The following is a 20,991-nucleotide window of genomic DNA, read 5'->3' as shown; positions in this document are numbered from 1 at the left end:
TTGCCCACCAAGTCCACCCTCTTTTGAAACTCTAGTTGGCAAAATCTGCCTCCCCTTTTCTAAGCCCATCTTGCTTGCTGGCATCTACCGCCCCCCTAAAGCCCCTCTACAATCCTTGACTGATATCACCCAATTTCTTGGCTCCATTTCCTCTCTGAATGAGAAGAGTGAGCTGCTAGTTCTAGGGGATTTCAACTTCAATTGGCTTGACCCTAAAAACCACAAAATCCAGATACAACTCAAGTCACTTAACCTATCACAACTCATTTCCCAACCAACACGGATAAACCTGAAATCGCATAACCATTCCTTGCTAGACTGGATTCTCTCCTCAAACCCCAGCAGAATCCAATCCTCTGGCATCCTTCCTGATATTTTCAGTGACCATGCAATAGTGTACTGTGTAAGGAAAATTAAACCGCCCCATTCAAGCCCTAAAGTTCTCCTCACTAGAACATTTAAAAACTTTAACCCACAACAGTTTCTGGATGACCTTACCAACTGCCCATGGCACAGAATCGATTTAATTCCCGACCCCGATTCTGCGCTCGACTATTTCAAATCCGAATTCTTAAAACTCTGCAATACCCATGCTCCACTACGCAAAATAAGGGTACGGGGGGGCCCACCTTCCATGGGTTACACCTGACCTTATAGCACTCTACCAGTTCAGGGATGCCTTGTGGAAAAGCTACAAAGTAACTGGCACTACCAAGGATCTCAATCACTACAGATGCATGCGGAACATGTGTACAAGGCAAACAAGGCATGCAAAAGCACAATATTACTCTGACAATCTCCACCAAAATACATCAAACCCAGCTAACTTCTGGAAGGTTATCAACAATATATTCCAGCCTCCTAACCATCAACAACCAAGTAATATCACTAAGGGGGATATTACTCTGACCCCACAGACATTGCAAATGCATTCAATGATTACTTTGTTGGGTGTGCCACTAACTTATTAGCGAAACGCAGCACAAACCCCAAACATGAATCTCATCCTGGGAGTATCCCTACAGTCCCACCCCTCCCAACACTGCCCACAATTTTCAATTTAGCCCAGTATCTGAAGAGGAGATTACACAAGCGCTCCTTAAACTAAAACTAAGCAGCCAATGTGGACTCGACTTACTACAATCTAGGTTCCTACGACATGGTGCCCCAGCCATTGCCAAACCAATTGCGTCCATGGTCAACTCTATCCTGTCTGCAGGCCATATCCTAAGACATGGAAAACTGCCAGAGTTGTCCCAATCTTCAAAAGTGGGGACAAAAACACTGTCTCAAACTACAGGCCAATCTCACTTCTCCCAATTCTATCCAAAGTTATGGAAAAATGTGTCCACTCCCAATTAAGCGATTTCTACACCAAGACAAATTTCCCTAGCCAATTCCAGTCTGGGTTTCGTCCCAAACACTCCACCGTAACTACCCTGCTAAAAGTTTGCAATGAAATCCAGTGTGGTATGGAACGGGGACAACTCACTGGTGCAGTATTCCTAGATTTTGCAAAGGCTTTTGACACAGTTGATCATGTTATCCTGCTTAACAAACTCCAGAGCTCTGGAATAGGGAAACATGCTTTAAACTGGTTTCAGTCCTACCTATCAAGAAGATCCCAACATGTGTTCCTCTCAGGCTCTAACTCCAACCCCCCGGATATCACCTGTGGTGTCCCGCAAGGCTCTGTTCTGGGGCCCCTACTCTTCTCAGTGTTCATTAATGATCTTCCCACAGCTTGTAAGGAAGCCTCAATACACATGTATGCAGATGACACAATCCTATATGCACACAGCCATAGCCTCTCTGACCTTCAACACATACTTCAGTCTGACTTTTTGAGACTCGAAAACTGGATTTCCCAAAACAAACTGTTTTTAAACACTGACAAGACTGTAACAATGGTATTTAAATTTGTAAAGCTTCCAGTGACTGAGCTCCTGATTAGAACCAACGCTAACACCACCCTAACACCTGTCACTAGTTTTAAATACCTGGGCTTATGGTTTGACTCCCACTTAACATTCGGGATGCACATTGATACCCTGACAACCAAGACCTATGCCAAACTAGGGGTACTTTACAGGAACAAATCCTCCCTAAGTCTCCTAGTCAGAAAGCGCATTGCACAGCAGATGCTAATGCCAATTATTGACTATGGAGACATAGTATATGGCTCGGCTCCTCAAACCCACCTTAGCAAACTTGACACCCTCTACAATTCAATTTGTCGTTTTGTTCTCCAATGCAACTACAACACACATCACTGCGAAATGCTCAAAGAACTAGATTGGTCATCACTAGAGTCTAGGCGCAAAGTTCACCTTTCCTGTCTCACACTCAAATACTTTCTGGGCAAGCTACCCAGCTACCTGAACAAGCTCCTCACCCCTACCACATGCAGCACCTATCACCTGAGATCAGACTCCAAAAGACTATTCATGGTCCCAAGGCTCAACAAAGTATCCGGACGTTCCTCCTTCTCCTTCCGTGCACCCCAAAACTGGAACAACCTACCAGAGACTCTCATATCCACCACCAGTTTAAGTTCTTTCAAATCTAAGGCTGTCTCACATTTTAATCTGGTCTGTAACTGTTTCATACGCTCATAATATATATTTTCTTTAACTGTGCACGCAATGTCTTGTATATAATGTATACCTTGTTCATTTATGTAGCTGTACTTGTAACCATGTATTTGTTTTACTCTGTGCCCAGGACATACTTGAAAACGAGAGGTAACTCTCAATGTATTACTTCCTGGTAAAATATTTTATAAATAAATAAATAACTATTACTAAGGATGTTGGAGACATTTATAAGGCAAACTACCCCCCCCTATTCAGATCACTAAAAGCTGACATCTCAAAATGGTCCTCCCAGAGAATCTCTTGGATAGGTAGGATACAAAGTATCAAAATGAACCTTCTCCCTCGTATCCTATACCTATTCCAAACACTGCCGGTGCCACCGAGACTGAAAGACCTACTCTCGCTTCAGTTTGATATCTCCAAATTTATATGGGGAGGTAAAAAACCGATAGTAAACAAATTGACCATGAAAAGACCCTCCACAGCAGGGGGCTTAGCGGTACCTTGTCTGTGGTCCTACTATAAAGCGGCGCAATTAAGCCAAATTGTCCAATGGCATTCCAACCCTGCATTGAAAAGATGGGTGGAAATAGAAAGGGCAAGCTGTGACCCGATAGAGCTGCAATCCTTGATCTGGCTCCCCAAAAAAGCACATATAGGTGCTGCCAGGCCGCTTTCCTCTGTGACCAACTCGCTGTCAATATGGAACACGTCAAAGCACAATCACTCCCTCACCACCAAAAACTCCCTGATGTCCCCCCTTTGGGGGAACTCCGACTTTGCTCCCGGTCTGCAGTGCAGTAGTACCTCTAGTTGGAAAATGGCCGGCTATATGCGCCTTAGAGACTTGGAAGGTAGTGGCAAAAAAATTAAATCATTTGAGCAAATCAGATCTGAAAAGCATATCCCCCATTCTGAATTTTTTAAGTACCTCCAGGTCCGAGTATTTTATAATAAACTAGCCCCTTATTCAGCGCTGACCAATTTTGAAAAGCTCTGTCTGGCAGAGTCAGACACTTCGGGACTCACATCGCAGCTATACGGAGAAGTGGTGGGTTCTGCTGACCACGGACAGGGACACCAGAGATACAGATCTCAATGGGAATCTGACCTTGGAGAATACCTAGAAGATGAGGAGTGGAGCGATATCTATCTAGCGGCTGCCAAAAGCTCAATCTGCACCACACTAAAGGAGAATGCATATAAGGTCCTAATGAGATGTTATAACGATAAAGGGATTGGTTGATTCATTTGCAGAATGTATATGGTGCATAGATTTTATGCATCATTTATACAATGTAAATGCAATTTATTGATTGGAATGTGAGGTGTTTCATTGGCTTTTCATTGGTTTGTGATGATTTAGATTGTAAGATCAGTTAGGATTATTAAAGGAAATTGATTTTAATGTAGTGTTTATGGAGAAGTGTTATTTGTAGGACATGTATGGTTTTGATAACCCTTCTACATTTATTTGTATATTGGTTCATCACTTGTGTGTATATACTGTATATATATCTCTCTCTCTCTCTCTGTATATATATGTATATATATATATATATATATATATCTCTGTATATATATATACATTATATATATATATAGTTGCATGATGAAGCCACTGTACAAATTCATGGGTGAAGGGTGGGTATCGGGCCACTGTGGATTAACCCCTTAATTACCATTGCGGTTATTATCTAATAAGGTGTTTAAGGGGTTAATTGATATCTGAATGTAATTGCAATGTATTGGCTTTGTATTTGCTATGTATGTTGTGGGCAAGACAAGGATTTTGCTGGCGACGGACACTTCGTATTGATGAGGTCAGTAGTACTTTATTTATTTGTATATGCTAGTTAATGTTTTTAATAATTCCATATCTGGATAATAGTTATTTTGCACATTATTGTACTGTAGGTGTTGGGGGGGGGGGGGGGGGGGAGGGGGTGTATGTATTGAATGTATAGGCCAGGTTTATTTTTTTTACATTCAGGGTTGGTTCCGTGGGACCTCTGGAGACCACCTACGGTATCCTCGGGTATCCCACGGGTATCAGGCTGGTGGTTCCACGGGTGACACATGCGGGGATGAAGCGGTGGTCTCACATCTGTGGGGGCACCGCCGACCCGTAGTCTGCAGGGATGAAGATGTGTGGTCCCACTTCTGTGGGGGCACCGCCGACCCATAGGTGCGGGGATGATGATGTGTGGTCCCACTTCTGTGGGGGCACCGCGGACCCGTAGTGAGCACTCATGAGTTCCCCAGACCCCCGAGGGAACCACCCGAGGCCCCGCAGACACCTGTGGGTCTGACACGGGGCTCCAAGACATCCGCGGGACTACCGTGGGGACCCAATTGTGGCCCACGGTGACCAAGGAGACCACCTGGGGGCCATGGTGCTGGCGGGACCCACCAGCAGGCCTCCAGAACCTGTGTAAAAAGGGCTGCTGGTAAACTGCAGGTCTGTCCAGGTGCCCCGCCAGCCCACCGGGGACTCGCGTGGGGCTGCGTTATGAACCCTGTATGTAAAAGAATAAATCTTGTATTTATGGGGGGGCACAGGGGGTGGGTAATGTATTTAATAAATAGAATGATGTTTATTGTGGGGCTGTGTATTGTTTTAATTGCGGGTACTGGGGGTTGGGGGGGGGTGTTTCCCCAACGGTATGTGGGTAGGCCTCCCTTGTGGGTAGTGGGTGGGTGATTAGGCCTCACGGGGTGGGGGGTTAGTGTGGGAGGGTATGTAGGCGTCCCGAGTGGTGGGTGAGGGTGGGTTAACCCCTTAATGACTGTAGCGGTTAATAACCGCTATGGTGATTAAGGGGTTAGGGGACATTACTTTATATGTTTTAATTTTTGTCTCTTTTTTGCAGCAAGCAGCGGAGAGGCCGTGGGTAGTGGGTGTGGATGTGGTTATTTACACGGGATCCCCCTCCCCACATTTAGATACAGTACACTGCACTCACAGAAACACAGGCCAGGGAGATTTAACTGACACAGTAGGGGGAGGGGGGTTTACACAGATTAGTCAAAGCAGGGAATCTTAGCAGACACAATAGGGGGAGGGGTTTTTACATAGATTACAGTGAAGGCAGGGAGGTTTAAAACACACAATAGGGGGAGGGGGTTTTACATAGATTACAATGAAGGCAGGGAGGTTTAAAACACACATTAAAAATATGTATGTAATGTATTTATTGTTTATTCTGCCTTAACCCTTCATTACCTTAGCGGCTATCAGCTATGGTAATGAAGCAGCATTTCTGTATTTTTAATAATATTGTGAAGGCAGGCGCAGGGGGTTCCTGAGCATTAATTTCTGGCTCAGGAACCCCCTGCTCACTGTACAATATTATTAAAAATACAGAAATGCTGCTTCGTTACCATAGCACATAGCCGCTAAGGTAAAGAACGATTCTTTATTGATGTGTGTGTTTTATTCACTGTGTAGATGTGCAGAGGGTCTCCAGAGCAGAAACGTTTTGGTTTCAGGTCCGGGGACCCCTTGCTCCCCGAGATACAGGCCCCTTTTGGGGGTGCCGGTATCCCTCTGCTTGGTTTACAGGCCGCGGTCACGTGATCGGGACCTTTAAACGCAGAGGTCCCTCATAAAGGGGGCTCTATCTCGGGGAGCAGGGGGTCCCCGGACCTGAAACCAACGCGGTTCAGCTCCCGAGACCCCCTGCACATCTACACTATGAATAAAAATGTATTTTAAATAATTTTTAATGTGCCGATGTTTGCGCAGAGAGAGCAGCGGATCTCTCTCTGCTGCAAACACATCTCGCCCCCGCCGGCCCATAGTATCATTTATGTGCATATACAGTACTGTATGTGTACAGTACTGTTTGTTAGGGGTTATAGGGGTTGTTGTTATACAGTATATATATATATATATATATATATATATATATATATATATATATATATATATATATATATATATATATATATATATATATATATATATATATATACATATATATATATATATACATATACATATATACATATATACAGTATATATACTGCATTACAATTCATTATAGGGGACGGCTTCAAAGACAACAGCTCGCAAACGCCCCCATGTGTTTTTACACGGCATTGCAGTATTGCAGCCAGCGGGAATAAAATGTTTAAATCACAGCCGGGAAAATAACGCAATACACTCCGGCTGAAAACCGTACAAAACCTCAGATCACCGGGATATTCCGAAATTCGCGGGACTAGCCGAGTTAGAATAAAGTTGGTCGCCTCTGTATAACTACATAGAATAAAAATATGGACAATAGCAGGAACAGCATCCGGTTGGGTAAAACCCGAGTGACACTCACAGGACAGCAGAAAGTTAAAAGCAATGTGCATCCACTATGCTGATGGATTCTGTTACAACATGATGAGAACCGCAGGGCTTCCAGTTTACCGTGACCTCTCCCGTATGCCTCGGTTCCTCAAACCAGGAAGGAACGTGTCTGGTGTGCTCCTCCGCGTCCCGTGTCGATTCGGGATCGGTAGTGACGTCACCGGACGTTGCGTCACAAGCGGGCAGGACCTTCTGGCAATAATGGAAGGGACGGCGATCGCAACTCCTCTGCTGCTTCTCACAATGTGGGGATAATGGGCACAGATACTCCTCTCTCAATGTCCTGCAATGTCCAGCAATGAATAAAATAGCCCTACGCGTTTCGTGTGTGTAACCACACTTCTTCAGGGGATAAAAATTATGTCAGTGATGCCCGGGATTTAAGCTCCCGCCCCCAATTTGATTGGTCTATCAATCATGGCGGCCTTAAAGCAATACCTACTGGCAGAATAGAAATCACATAAATTTATGTTTGATGTATTTTTATGTTTTATGTATGTGTTAGGTTATAGTTGTTTACAAATTGCAAAGCTTATCAAGTGTCAGTGGTTTCTATTCTGCCAGTATGTATTGCTTTAAGGCCGCCATGATTGATAGACCAATCAAATTGGGGGCGGGAGCTTAAATACCGGGCATCACTGACATCATTTTAACCCCTGAAGAAGTGTGGTTACACACACGAAACGCGTAGGGCTATTTTATTCATTGCTGGACATTGCAGGACATTGAGAGAGGAGTATCTGTGCCCATTATCCCCACATTGTGAGAAGCAGCAGAGGAGTTGCGATCGCTGTCCCTTCCATTATTGCCAGAAGGTCCCGCCCGCTTGTGACGCAACGTCCGGTGACGTCACTACCGGTCCCGAATCGACACGGGACGCGGAGGAGCACACCAGACACGTTCCTTCCTGGTTTGAGGAACCGAGGCATACGGGAGAGGTCACGGTAAACTGGAAGCCCTGCGGTTCTCATCATGTGGTAACAGAATCCATCAGCATAGTGGATGCACATTGCTTTTAACTTTCTGCTGTCCTGTGAGTGTCACTCGGGTTTTACCCAACCGGATGCTGTTCCTGCTATTGTCCATATTTTTATTCTATGTAGTTATATTAAACTAATTTTAATTATAGCTTTGCCTTTGTAGCTGTTAGCTGTAAGTCCTGAGTGCTGTTTGCTTGTCCTGTTTGTGTTGTTGCTATGTCCTGTGAGTCCCTGTCTGTGTAATGTAATAGCTGTGTTGCACTAAATATATTTTTATTTCATTACATGTTCCACTTCCCACGGATGAGGTATCTGGTCATCACAAAACCAACAGTTTGCTGATCATTCCGAAATTTGAACTATCTTCATTGGATCACCCCCCTGCACCTCCCACCACCCTCCCACCACCCTCCCCTGCACCTCCCACCACCCTCCCCTGCATCTCCCACCACCCTCCCCTGCATCTCCCACCACTCTCCCCCCTGCAGCTCACATCATTCTCCCCCCGCACCTCCAATCACCCCCCTGCACCTCCCACCACCCTCTCCTGCACCTCCCACCACCCTCCACTGCACCTCCAATGACCAACCTGCACCTCCCACCACCCTCCCCTGCACCTCACATCACTCTCCCCCCTGCACCTCACATCATTCTCCCCCCGCACCTCCAATCACCCCCTGCACCTCCCACCACCCACCACCCTCCCCTGCACCTCCAATGACCCCCCCTGCACCTCCAATCACCCCCCTGCACCTCCAATCACCCCCCCTGCACCTCCAATCACCCCCCCTGCACCTCCAATCACCCCCCCCGCACCTCCAATCACCCCCCCCCGCACCTCCAATCACCCCCCGCACCTCCAATCACCCCCCCTGCACCTCCAATCACCCCCCCTGCACCTCCAATCACCCCCCCTGCACCTCCAATCACCCCCCCTGCACCTCCAATCACCCCCCCTGCACCTCCAATCACCCCCCCTGCACCTCCAATCACCTCCCCTGCACCTCCAATCACCCCCCGCACCTCCAATCACCCCCCGCACCTCCAATCACTCCCCTGCACCTCCCACCACCCTCCCCTGCACCTCCCACCACCCTCCCCTGCACCTCCCACCACCCTCCCCTGCATCTCCCACCACCCTCCCCTGCATCTCCCACCACCCTCCCCTGCACCTCACATCACTCTCCCCCCCTGCAGCTCACATCATTCTCCCCCCGCACCTCCAATCACCCCCCTGCACCTCCCACCACCCTCCCCTGCACCTCCCACCACCCTCCCCTGCACCTCCCACCACCCTCCCCTGCACCTCCCACCACCCTCTCCTGCACCTCCCACCACCCTCTCCTGCACCTCCCACCACCCTCTCCTGCACCTCCCACCACCCTCTCCTGCACCTCCCACCACCCTCCCCTGCACCTCCAATGACCCCCCTGCACTTCCCACCACCCTCCCCTGCACCTCAAATCACTCTCCCCCCTGCACCTCACATAATTCTCCCACCGCACCTCCAATCACCCCCTGCACCTCCCACCACCCACCACCCTCCCCTGCACCTCCAATGACCCCCCTTGCACCTCCAATGACCCCCCCATCTCCTCCAATCACCCCCCCCTGCTCCTCCAATCACCCCCCCCTGCTCCTCCAATCACCCCCCCCTGCACCTCCAATCACACCCCCTGCACCTCCAATCACACCCCCTGCACCTCCAATCACACCCCCTGCACCTCCAATCACACCCCCTGCACCTCCAATCACACCCCCTGCACCTCCAATCACACCCCCTGCACCTCCAATCACACCCCCTGCACCTCCAATCACACCCCCTGCACCTCCAATCACACCCCCTGCACCTCCAATCACACCCCCTGCACCTCCAATCACACCCCCCGCACCTCCAATCACACCCCCCGCACCTCCAATCACCCCCCCCGCACCTCCAATCACCCCCCCCGCACCTCCAATCACCCCCCCCGCACCTCCAATCACCCCCCCCTGCACCTCCAATCACCCCCCCCTGCACCTCCAATCACCCCCCCCTGCACCTCCAATCACCCCCCCTGCACCTCCAATCACCCCCCCCGCACCTCCAATCACCCCCCCCGCACCTCCAATCACCCCCCCCTGCACCTCCAATCACCCCCCCTGCACCTCCAATCACCCCCCCTGCACCTCCAATCACCCCCCCTGCACCTCCAATCACCCCCCCTGCACCTCCAATCACCCCCCCTGCACCTCCAATCACCCCCCCCTGCACCTCCAATCACCCCCCCCTGCACCTCCAATCACCCCCCTGCACCTCACCACCTCAATGCACCTCACCTCAATGCACCTCACCTCAATGCACCTCACCTTACCCCCTGCATCTCACCTCAATGCACCTCACCCCCCTGCACCTCACCTCAATGCACCTCACCTCAATGCACCTCACCTCAATGCACCTCACCTCACCCCCCTGCACCTCACCTCAATACACCTCATCTCACCTCAATACACCTCACACCTCACCCCCCTGCACCTCACCTCAATGCACCTCACCTCAAATCACCCCCCTGAACATATCCACGTTGGGATCAGGGGGGGAAGCGGCCGCAGAAGACCTCAGCTGGCTGTGACTTCCCCCTCCGTCCCACGTTGCGAGTGGGGGTGGGGAGGAGGGAGGGAGCAGGGAGGGGGAGCCGGCCCTGTGCATTCGCCCCAGGACCGCGGAGAATCGCCGCCATTTTTTTTGTTTTTGTAAGTTTTTTTTTTTTTAATCTCATCGCGGGCCGCAGAGAGAGGCCAGGCGGGCCGCATGCGGTCCGCGGGCCGTATGTTGTGCAGGCCTGCTGTACATTACTTCAATAAAAATTACAAGTTACAAAAAAAATAAAATACTATTCATATCATTTCCCAAGCACGCGGCCTTGGTGTAATATTTGACTCCTCTCTTTCCTTCTCATCTCACATTCAAAACAAAGAAAAAAGGCGCACTGCAGAAACGAAGAACTGGAGGCAAAAGTAGAAAAAATAAAAAGAGTTATTGAGACACAGCCTAAGTTAAAAGAGAAACCTCCAACGCGTTTCTCGCCATTGGCGCTTTATCAAAGAGTGGTTTCCGGAGTCTAGAGAGTGTCACGTTATAGGCACTCCCCGCCGGAAACACTGCCTACCTGTATCCCAGGTAAAAACGTCCCATGGGAAGAAAATAGTCCAGGGAAAATGTAACCACGGAAAGAAGGCAGTATAACTGTGGGGGAGAAATCAAGCAAAAGGACACAATAAAGAATACAATAACAAAAAACTTAAATAGACTCATAAGGACAATACAAATTAAATGAAAAAGCATCAAATTTATAAGTGGATTGGACGTGGAGAGAATAAAATTATTTTAGATTAATTAAATTAACTATAACACCAAATAATATAATATAATCATGTAATAATAAATATATAATAAAAGTAAACTCAACTACCAAGGCAAAGAACAATTTGAATCTTGATAAGGGGGATATACATAATGAATAAGATGTAAATAAATAAACCACACTGAGAAAATTGCCACAGTAAGGATACAATACTACTCATCAAATGTGACTAGAGAGACACATATGTATCTCAATGATAGAAACAAATGTGTATGAAAAACACACAGTATTATATAACCTGAGAATGGCAAAGGAATAATATAGCTTAGAGAAAATGTTTTAGGTCCCATTCTGTATTAATCCCAAAAGGGGATAGAGTATTAAGTGAGTGGATCCAAAACATCTCACGCTGATTAAGCTGTTTAATTCTATCACCCCTCGTGTAGGAACAGGTATAGATTCAATCCCCTCGTGTAGGAACAGTTATAGATTCAATCCCCTGTGTAGGAACAGGTATAGATTCAACCCACTCGTGTAGGAAGAGGTATAGATTCAATCCCCTTGTGTAGGAACAGGTATAGATTCAATCCCCACGTGTAGGAACAGGTATAGATTCAATCGCTGAAAAATCAAAGTGGACAAGTTTCCCAATGTACAGTTTGTAAAATGTTTGGAAACTGGGAGCATCTGATCTAGTTTTTTAATAGAACGAATGTGCTCCATAATTCTGACCTTCACTGGTCTGATTGTCCGCCCAACGAATCCTCGACCACAATCGCAAGTTAAGTAATAAATCACAAAATTACAATTACAATGAATAAAAACTGGAATTGTGTGTGTTTTCTTACTGTGTACAATATCAATAGATTTGATAGGATTGGCATAGCAACAAATACACATTTACCATATTTAAAAAAAAAAACATGTATTACATTTGATTCATGAACACAGTCTGACCTGGAGGTAAATAAACTAGGCGAAAGATAGTTTGCCAAGGATTTAGCCTTGCTAAATGCAAATATTGGTCCTTGTTCAATTGGCTCTAAGGTCTTCCTCCAAGGTGAGCACTTCCCAATGTTTCTGGATGATTGAGCGGATTTGATCTACTGTATGCCGTGTAATAAACAGCAGATTGGACCCTTCGGGAGTGCCCTGGTCTCCTTGATTTAAACCCACTGCCTAGAACCAGTCGAACCATAAGACAGTAACTCAGCATGAGTACAGAGTTTGGCATTCATGTAAGCCTCCTCTATTATTTATTTATAAAACATTTTACCAGAAAGTAATGCATTGAGAGTTACCTCTCGTTTTCAGCTATGACCTGGGCATAGAGTTAAGACACTGATATGAGTAAACCGCTGAAGGTTAATGGCCGAGTGCCTCCAACATGTATCTATTGAATCTGCAGTCCCCTACTGGGACAAAATAAAACAGGCAGAAGTCTGAGTTACGCACTATACTGCAAACTCTTATTCTTGTGTTTTTTCTAAATAAACCCAAGAAGACTGTGTCGGTAAGAGCCCAGAAAGTCGTCAGCGCTACGCAAGTGTGGCGTTTGTCACGTATAGTGGAGAATGTGGGTCTGCAAATAAATGCGGGGATTTAAAATGGCCGCCCAGCCGAAGTAAAGTACAGACTCTGAGAGTAAAGTTTGTCCCTACTGTGTATGACTACCAGTTCGGCATACAGCATACACAGGGAAACGTGTGAAAAGTGTTGACGCAATAGCACCTCCAGAGGTCAGGGTGAAGAATACACCTGAAAGTGCAAAAATGGAGGAAAAAATGTGTTTAGTGTGTCATGTGTCTGACCACACAAAGTGGTGTCCTTTCAGGAATGAGCGTCTGAGTACCCAGTGTGTCCCCGCAGAACAGTATGAGAGGGAGCACGAGAATGTCCAGAAACTGAAGCAAGAGCTAGAGGAGCAGAGATGCTGCTCCATCCCCAACAGTCAGGATGACCAGGAGAAAGAAACCTGGGAAAGGCAAGCTGATGGGACCCTAGCAACGAGATTTGTAGAGACCCTAGACGTAATGAAGGCAGAGTTCCTAAACGTAATGAGGGATGCAATCATGCACACAGAGCCAGCGCCAGGAAGAGATGGAGGCTCTGAGAGCAGAACTGCGAGATGTACGCAAGGAACAGGATTCTCTCAAAAGTGGACTAAACGTATTGAAAAGGGAGAAAAGCATTCAAATTATTCAGAAGCACTGCAAAGCTCTTATCCAAGGAAGAAGGGAAAGAGAAAATTATCGGCGTATACGCGCCGCAACTATCGTCCTAAAGGCTGCCTACAGAGGGATGAAAAACTCGTCAGTTTAATCAGCTCGTTCTCCCTCACCTGCTCTCCTAATTACAGAAACAGGTATTTATGGCAGCTAGCCGTGCTGCTTCATTCTCTCTTCTAGAGCCTGGAGGCAGGGGGCACGCTGCTCCCACGTATCCAGTTCGGGGAGAACGCCCCCACCATCACTTTCACTGTCCGGAAGAATTGCCTGGACTCTTGGGATACTGTCCCCATCTATCAGTTAAGCTATGTCTAAAGAACGGATATTATTGCGTATCTAATGAACCTAAATGAGAGGGTATTGTTTAAGCTGGGGAACCAGGTTTGTTAGGGAAGGGTCCCTTGAATTTGTTTTCCCAAATGTGTTTTATCACATCTATTGATGGTCAGATACCCATAACTCTGCATTTCCAACCTTTATACGTGTTTGAGAGCCATATTGCACTTCTACCTCTGCTGCATGTGGCTTGCCCCAGAACACCCAGCAGGCCTGGGGACTTCCTATGAGAGGCAATTAACCATGAATAATCACTTAATGTGACCATGCGCCTTGTAACAAGATAACGCGCCTTGTAACAAGATAACTTCCCTTTGTGCAGACAAAGCCGAAAAGGTACTCACCAGAGACAGGAAATGGAACAGTTTCACTCTTTATTGGGGTCAGGTGTTCCTCTGGGTTTGGCTCTTCTTTCTCCAACTTAATCTCTAAACTCTCCAGTACAACCACTGGGAAACCTGGCAATAAGAAAAGGGAAATCCATCATGTAAAGCTGGGAGTGCGGGCGCTTCTTATGACATCAGAATACAGAAATACTCCATACTGATTCCAATGGGGGAGGGGTGAAGTGATTGATTTTACTTTGTTAGTAACCCTTTGAGTGCTGAAGAAGTTTTTACCCCCAAATGCTGAAAACATTTTGAAGCTACCAATGTTCAAACCTCAATAACAATAATATTCCCAATATAACCTTAGACAAATGATTTTTTTCATTAGGACAGGTATCTTATAATTGTATTCATGCTTTAATATTATTTCAATCCATTTTTAAACATACTGAATACAGAAAAGTGAGGATGTAAGGGTACTTACCACAAACAGGAAAAGCATCTATTTCTTCCTTTATTGGGGTCAGATGTTCCTCTGTGTCTGTCTCATCTTTCTCTGATTTAATCTCTAACCTCTGCAACACATCCACTGGGAAACCTGGCAATAAGAAAAGGGAAACCCATCATGTAAAGCTGGGAGTGGGGGCGCTTCTTGTGATTTTACCTCCTCTGATATTGGTATAATATAATACCTCGTGTAAAGAAATGTATTACAGGCATACCCCGCATTAACGTACGTAATGGGTCCAGCACATGTATGTAAAGCGAAAATGTACTTAAACTGAAGCACTACCTTTTTTCCACTTATCGATGCATGTACTGTACTGCAATCGTCCTATACATGCATAACTGATGTAAATAATGCATTTGTAACAGGCACTATAGTCTCCCCGCTTGCGCACAGCTTCGGTACAGATAGGGAGCCGGTATTACTGTTCAGGACATGCTGACGGGCGCATGCGCGAGCTGCCGTTTGCCTATGGGGCGATATGTCCTCACTCGCGAGTGTACCTAAAGTGAGTGTCCTTAAACCGGGGTATGCCTGTACTAGCCCTTCTGGCAGAACATGACAGAGGTGAATATATATTATCTTCTTACCTGGTGTAAGAAAACAAGATTAGTTTGGGTGTTTGACTCACATAACTGCAAAATAATCAGATATTCCCTCCTTGCAGATTTCAAAGACACCAAAATATCTCCTCTATACTCACTTAACAAGCGTGGATCCATGCTGGCAGAGGGCAGTGCTGCTCTGGGAGGTGCTGGCAGTGGGCAGCGCTGCTCTGGGAGGTGCTGGCAGTGGGCAGCGCTACTCTGGAGGTGCTGGCAGTGGGCAGTGCCGCTCTGGGAGGTCCTAGCAGTGGGCCGTGCTGCTCTGGAGGTGCTGGCAGTGGGCAGTGCTGCTCTGGAGGTGCTGGCAGTGGGCAGTGCTGCTCTGGGAGGTGCTGGCAGTGGGCAGTGCTGCTCTGGAGGTTCTGACCGTAGGTTACTTAATCTATATGTGTTGGATTTTAGAATGTGCCTATATATAAAACAGAATTGGAATGAACATTTTTTTTTGGACAAATATACAGCATTTAGTATCAGCTCTTTCAAACCTAAATTATTAACCCCAAAGGAGTCGGAGAAGACAGGGGCACCAAAAACACATATGGTCCATCCGCAAACAGGCACTTAATTTCAAACACTGCAAAACTTTAATGGCTCAGGATTGTGTCACAACACAACCATCTAGAAAAGTATAAAGAGAGTCGGAGATTAGCAGCCAAAAGACCAGTAAAGTCCTCATAGTGTAACATAGTAACATACTGTACAGTTCCATAGTATGAATAAAAAGCAGATACTGTACATGAGTGAGACTTTGATAAATGCTCCCGATACTCTCTCAGGTCCAGCAGTTCTGCTCCATACTGACACAGTCTCACTTTCCTATTTCATACGGTGAGAAGTGGGTAATGCAGAGGAACCAGTGCAGTAACTTCCCCTCACCTTACCCCACCATAATAAATTGGGGGTTTTGATCCCTCACACCCTCATTAATTTGTTCCTCGATCACCTCCAGTTTCTCACATTCAGCACATTTGTACCTGGCAGGACATGCTTATATAAAGGAATGCCTGGGGAAACACTGACATTTTACTCACTGATTATTTATTTTCCCCTGGTCTCTCAATGTCAGCACATGACATGAGGGAATAGGCTCTGCCCATCTGAAGGTAGGACACAGACTTCTGACCTGCTCACACCCTTATAAGCCCGTCCTATTATGACGGAATCACTGCTTCCCGACCCAGATAATTTCCGGGAATAGTTATATTCTGATACCGAATCAAAAGCTCTATTCTGTGTTAGATCTGTGGAAAGTATCTACACGTATAATACAAGTATTGCAAACACAATTTAAATCTGTCTATGAGTGGGTTTATTGGCTTTGCATCTCATCCCAGGCTATGTTTAAAAGCTGTGTTTAAAGCAGCCAGCATTGGCTTAAGGGTTTTCCATGTAATAATGGACTTGACAAAAAGGTGGCACTTTGTGCTCATTTGCATGTCATTTCCCAGAATCCCTTGCTGCAATATATATATATTTATTATTTGTTTTTTTTCCGAAGCAGAGTTATGTGAAATTATATAAACTTGCGTAAGATGGCATTCAAAGTGAGTTAGTACGTACATACCAACAGCAATTCCCTATGCCCTCTGTCTAGGCCTGGGATAGCTCTCCTCTATACACGACTATTACTCTGCATCGTGGGTCAAGAGTTGCTGACGGAGCAGGATTTTGAGGGTGAATACAGCAAAGGTAACAAACACATTGGTTGTATGTTATTTAATTATGTATTTTTTTAGGATGCCCATTAACTGCCAATGTGCTTATCTATGCCACTTTATGGGTATAGATAATCAGTGACAAGCAATGTATATTTAGGCAAATGGTTGTTTAGATTTCATTGTAATGTATTTTGTGTGTTTTTATTTAGGTTGCCCATTCATTGTCAGTTTGGCAATCTATGCCCATATTCTGGGCATGGCTTATCACAGTCACTGGCTTTACTGTCAAATGCTTGTTTTATTTAAACAGAGAGACTGCTCCATCCCTAAAAGTCAGTACGCCCAGAAAAAAGAGGCGTGGAAAATTGAAGCTGCTGCGACAAAAATCGGCAGAGCTGAAAAATATGATGAAGGAGGCATTGATGCAAACTCGGAGCTTCCACCTCTTTCCTGTGCTTGCTCTAAGTGGAAAAATTGCAGGATCAAGCTGAATTTAAAAAAAATAAAATGGAACAAGCTCTGAAGCCATTGGAGGTCAAAGATAGAGATTACAAAACTAAGGCCGCGCTTATAGAGCCGGCGACGTCGCCCGAAAACAAAATGTATTGCCGCCAGCAATAGTGCCATTATAGTAAGCGCGACGGCGACAATGCGACGGAGCGCCGTCGCGAAAACTGGTAGTCAGCAAATTTTGATTTTTCAAGGGCTGTCACCTCATGTGACGGCCCTTGAACCAATCAAATTCCCGGAAACCCGCACCGCTGCTGTCCAGCAAAATATAACTGACGTCACCCGTCGTGTCGCCATCGATGGCACTATAAGCGCGGCCTAAGAGACACTTGGGGGACTCACCACTTGGACGTCACCAGGGATGGAAGCCAGGAATCGAGGGAGCTCCTGGGACCCTCACAAGAATAATAATAATAAATAATAATACAATTTTTCCACAAAAAAAAGGCACAAGAAGCATCACAAAACCCCAGAACCAAACCAAGATGTCAGTAAAGTATAAAAAATCTACAGCAAAGGAACCTACGTGCTTCTTTGGAGGCTCTCAGCGTACAGCCGAAAATGAGGGAGTAGATCGGGGAGCAGATAAAGCATGTGAGCAGGAAGATCAGGCTGGGGACGGCGGCGAGTTCACAAGAGGGTCACTTGCAGAGGGTTCATCAAGGAGCTCTCTAAAAAGATAACACGATCATTTCAAATCGGAAAAGAAGAAATTTGCCGTTTTGAGCCAGCGGACCAGACCTAGAGTCCAAAATGGAGGACTCCCTCCAGCTGCAAGCACAAACAGATGACGAAATTCTGAAACTGATTTCATAGTTCAAACTCCTCAAAGAAGCCCAAGAAAATAGGGAGAGGAGACAGAATGTTAGATTCCGGAATATCCCGGAAACAATTCCTATGGATGGCTGTCACGGTAGACCAGGTCTTACCAACACATTAATACCAGGATTCTGGATTGAGCAGTACAAGGAGGGTAAAATAAATTGTCATTTATTTCCTTTTAAGACAAACACACAATACTTCACAATTACACTCAATAAACACTTACTGGGATGGGGAAACTAAATAAAATGTCCACGGACCAAAACAAAGTCTTTGGGAACCCCTGCAAGTGGGTGCGCGATGTGAGCCGTGCAACAGTCCTTGGCTAGGGGCGCAACTTGCCACTCCTATATCTCCACCAAAAGGAAAGATTTCGTAATGTCCTTACAGGATTCGTTCAGGAATCCTTAGCTCAAACGAATTGTGGAAGAGGGGTATGGACCTTGGTTACGATGTAATTAACCCTTCACACTCCGGAACCGCTAACGCTGTAACTTGGGTGTTCCTTGTTGAATCTTAGATTAATCTCACTGGGATTGCGCTGCAGGCATCTTTATAGGGTTAAGGGTCCTATTCCTAACATATACAGCCAATCCCTTCTTGGGATTAACTTTTTCGTAATGTCCTTACAGGATTCGTTCAGGAATCCTTAGCTCAAACGAATTGTGGAAAGGGGTATGGACCTTGGTTACGATGTAATTAACCCCTCACACTCCGTAACCGCTGACGCTGTAACTTGGGTGTTCCTTGTTGAATCTTAGATTAATCTCACTGGGATTGCGCTGCAGGCATCTTTATAGGGTTAAGGGTCCTATTCCTAACATATACAGCCAATCCCCTCTTGGGATTAACTTTTCCCACCTATCCCAGACTTGCCAGGAGTTCCTAGAACAGGCAGAAGTTGCTTCCTGGTTTGCCAAGAGCATGCTCTAACCTGACGCCTGAGCTGCTTAGCATACTGGGCCCAACCTCTTACCTGGCGACAGCAAGTCTGGGGTTTAGCTACCAAGTGTGAAGTGCCCATACTTCGCACCAGTATCTGATACTTGGGAAACACATAGGGCCTCTGAGGCTTTTCAACTCCGGACTTCTCTAGACACTGGGGCACCAACCTAGCAGGGTGCCCTTTGGAGTACGGAGATGAAAAATCCCTCAGCTCATTCATCCATAACATATGGGCATGTTAATGAATTCATTGCCGACCGGCAGGAAAGGGTTCCCACCTTTACATTAAAAACACCATAGGCATACAGTTTATTTTTATATGTATGTTCTATGTGTGCAACAAATATAAAACTTATATGTATATGTATGGTCATGTTTTCTTTTTACCTAGCTGCACTCCAAAAATTAGAGTGCTAGCTCATTCCTAGCGCAACTTATCCACTTAATTGAATGTGCTCTGTGATGTGGGTTGCGGTTTGACCTATAATTGGTCTGGGTTACAAGCTGGCATACAAAATATCCGTGCTGACTTTGATCAGTAACCGCAGACACACACCATCAATTCACCCTAAGTGGATAATGACACCGCTGGATACATTTTGACAAGAAGGCACTTCAAATAGACCGCAAACTACTTATCCAATTGACTTTGCGGTTTAGACGTCTGCGGCTTGGAAAGTGATACCTATTCTTCAAAGCAGCCAATTACTCGCAGGCACGCTTCTTCAATCAGCGCTTGGCACAGCACTAGAAGCTCCCCCTTGTGTCTCAAATACAATTTGTACAGAGCATATACAGTAGACATACATATAACTGCAGCTAGCTTTAGAGCTGCAAAACAGGGACAATAAAGATAGTGTAGGGGAAAACATGGTATTAGGGTGTTAATACATTTTAACCCCTTCTGTCCCAACACGGTTTAGGATTAACCAACTGGGCATAATACCTTTATTATTGGCCTGGTTAACCCTCTCACCGCCACAATGGCCTACGTCCCCATCTCAACAGATTATTTAAAAACATTGATCCATCGCTGGAAGAAAAAGAGATTGAGATGGACAGGGCCCACAGGGCCTTAGGCCTAGATCAGAAGAGCCCAAGAGATGCAGGGACGTGATCGTCAAGATGTACCACTCAAGAAAGAATCATCAGATGCTGCAGGGAAAGAGGGGACATCCACTTCAAGAACAACAACCTCCAAATATTCAATGATCTTGCTAAAGAAACAGTGACCAGTCGGAGAGACCTAAAACCACTGACTTCCCTCGAGAGAGAGGGGAATCAAATACAGATGGGGCTTCCCATTCAAACTAATGATCATGAAAAACAGAAAACAATTTGTCCGGAGATATCCAGAAGAAAGTCCAAAATTCCTACATACCGCGGGATTATGCCACCTCCGGACAGCACAAGTCAAAGGCCCAAACATCAGAGACCAGAGCTGCAACGTCCCCCCACACGCCTCAGAATGGTTAGACATGGGGGACATCAATACCTGACATGCTTCCTCCTCCCTCCCCCCCTCAGTGCTCCGTGCCAAGACCCCCTCCATGCCCCAGCTCCATATCCCGCGCCCCGATCCCCCCTGTGCCCCGCACCCCAACACCCTCGTCCATGCCCAAAACTGCGGGTGGAGGCCGCAACCGTTCTGTGCCTGGACCGATTGGGTTGCGGACAGGAGAGGTGGAAGAGACATGGGTGTCCGGTCGGAGGAGCGCCAACGAACCAGGAGAGGAAGTGGCAAGGGGGACATTAAAGATCGGGGG

At 46.3% G+C, this 20,991-nt stretch overlaps 1 protein-coding gene across 1 annotated transcript in view; it reads right to left on the bottom strand.

Moving 5' to 3' along the window:
• LOC142488031 (uncharacterized) overlaps positions 1-19,514 on the bottom strand; it is a 33,395-nt gene extending 13,881 nt beyond the window's left edge. The window contains exons 1-4 of the mRNA XM_075588378.1: positions 17,985-19,514; positions 15,389-15,699; positions 14,662-14,775; positions 14,193-14,306 (exon numbers count right to left, since the gene is read on the bottom strand). Of these exons, the coding sequence (XP_075444493.1) occupies positions 14,193-14,306; positions 14,662-14,775; positions 15,389-15,699; positions 17,985-18,052 (607 nt within the window). The 5' untranslated portion in view covers positions 18,053-19,514. The remainder of the gene's footprint in view (positions 1-14,192; positions 14,307-14,661; positions 14,776-15,388; positions 15,700-17,984) is intronic.
• Between the last annotated feature and the right edge of the window lie 1,477 nt (positions 19,515-20,991).

Source organism: Ascaphus truei, chromosome 2, assembly GCF_040206685.1.
Source record: "Ascaphus truei isolate aAscTru1 chromosome 2, aAscTru1.hap1, whole genome shotgun sequence".
NCBI classification, from domain to species: domain Eukaryota; kingdom Metazoa; phylum Chordata; class Amphibia; order Anura; family Ascaphidae; genus Ascaphus; species Ascaphus truei.
The sequence above is the reverse complement of the archived record's forward strand: the minus strand, read 5'-3'. Positions and strand labels throughout refer to the sequence as shown.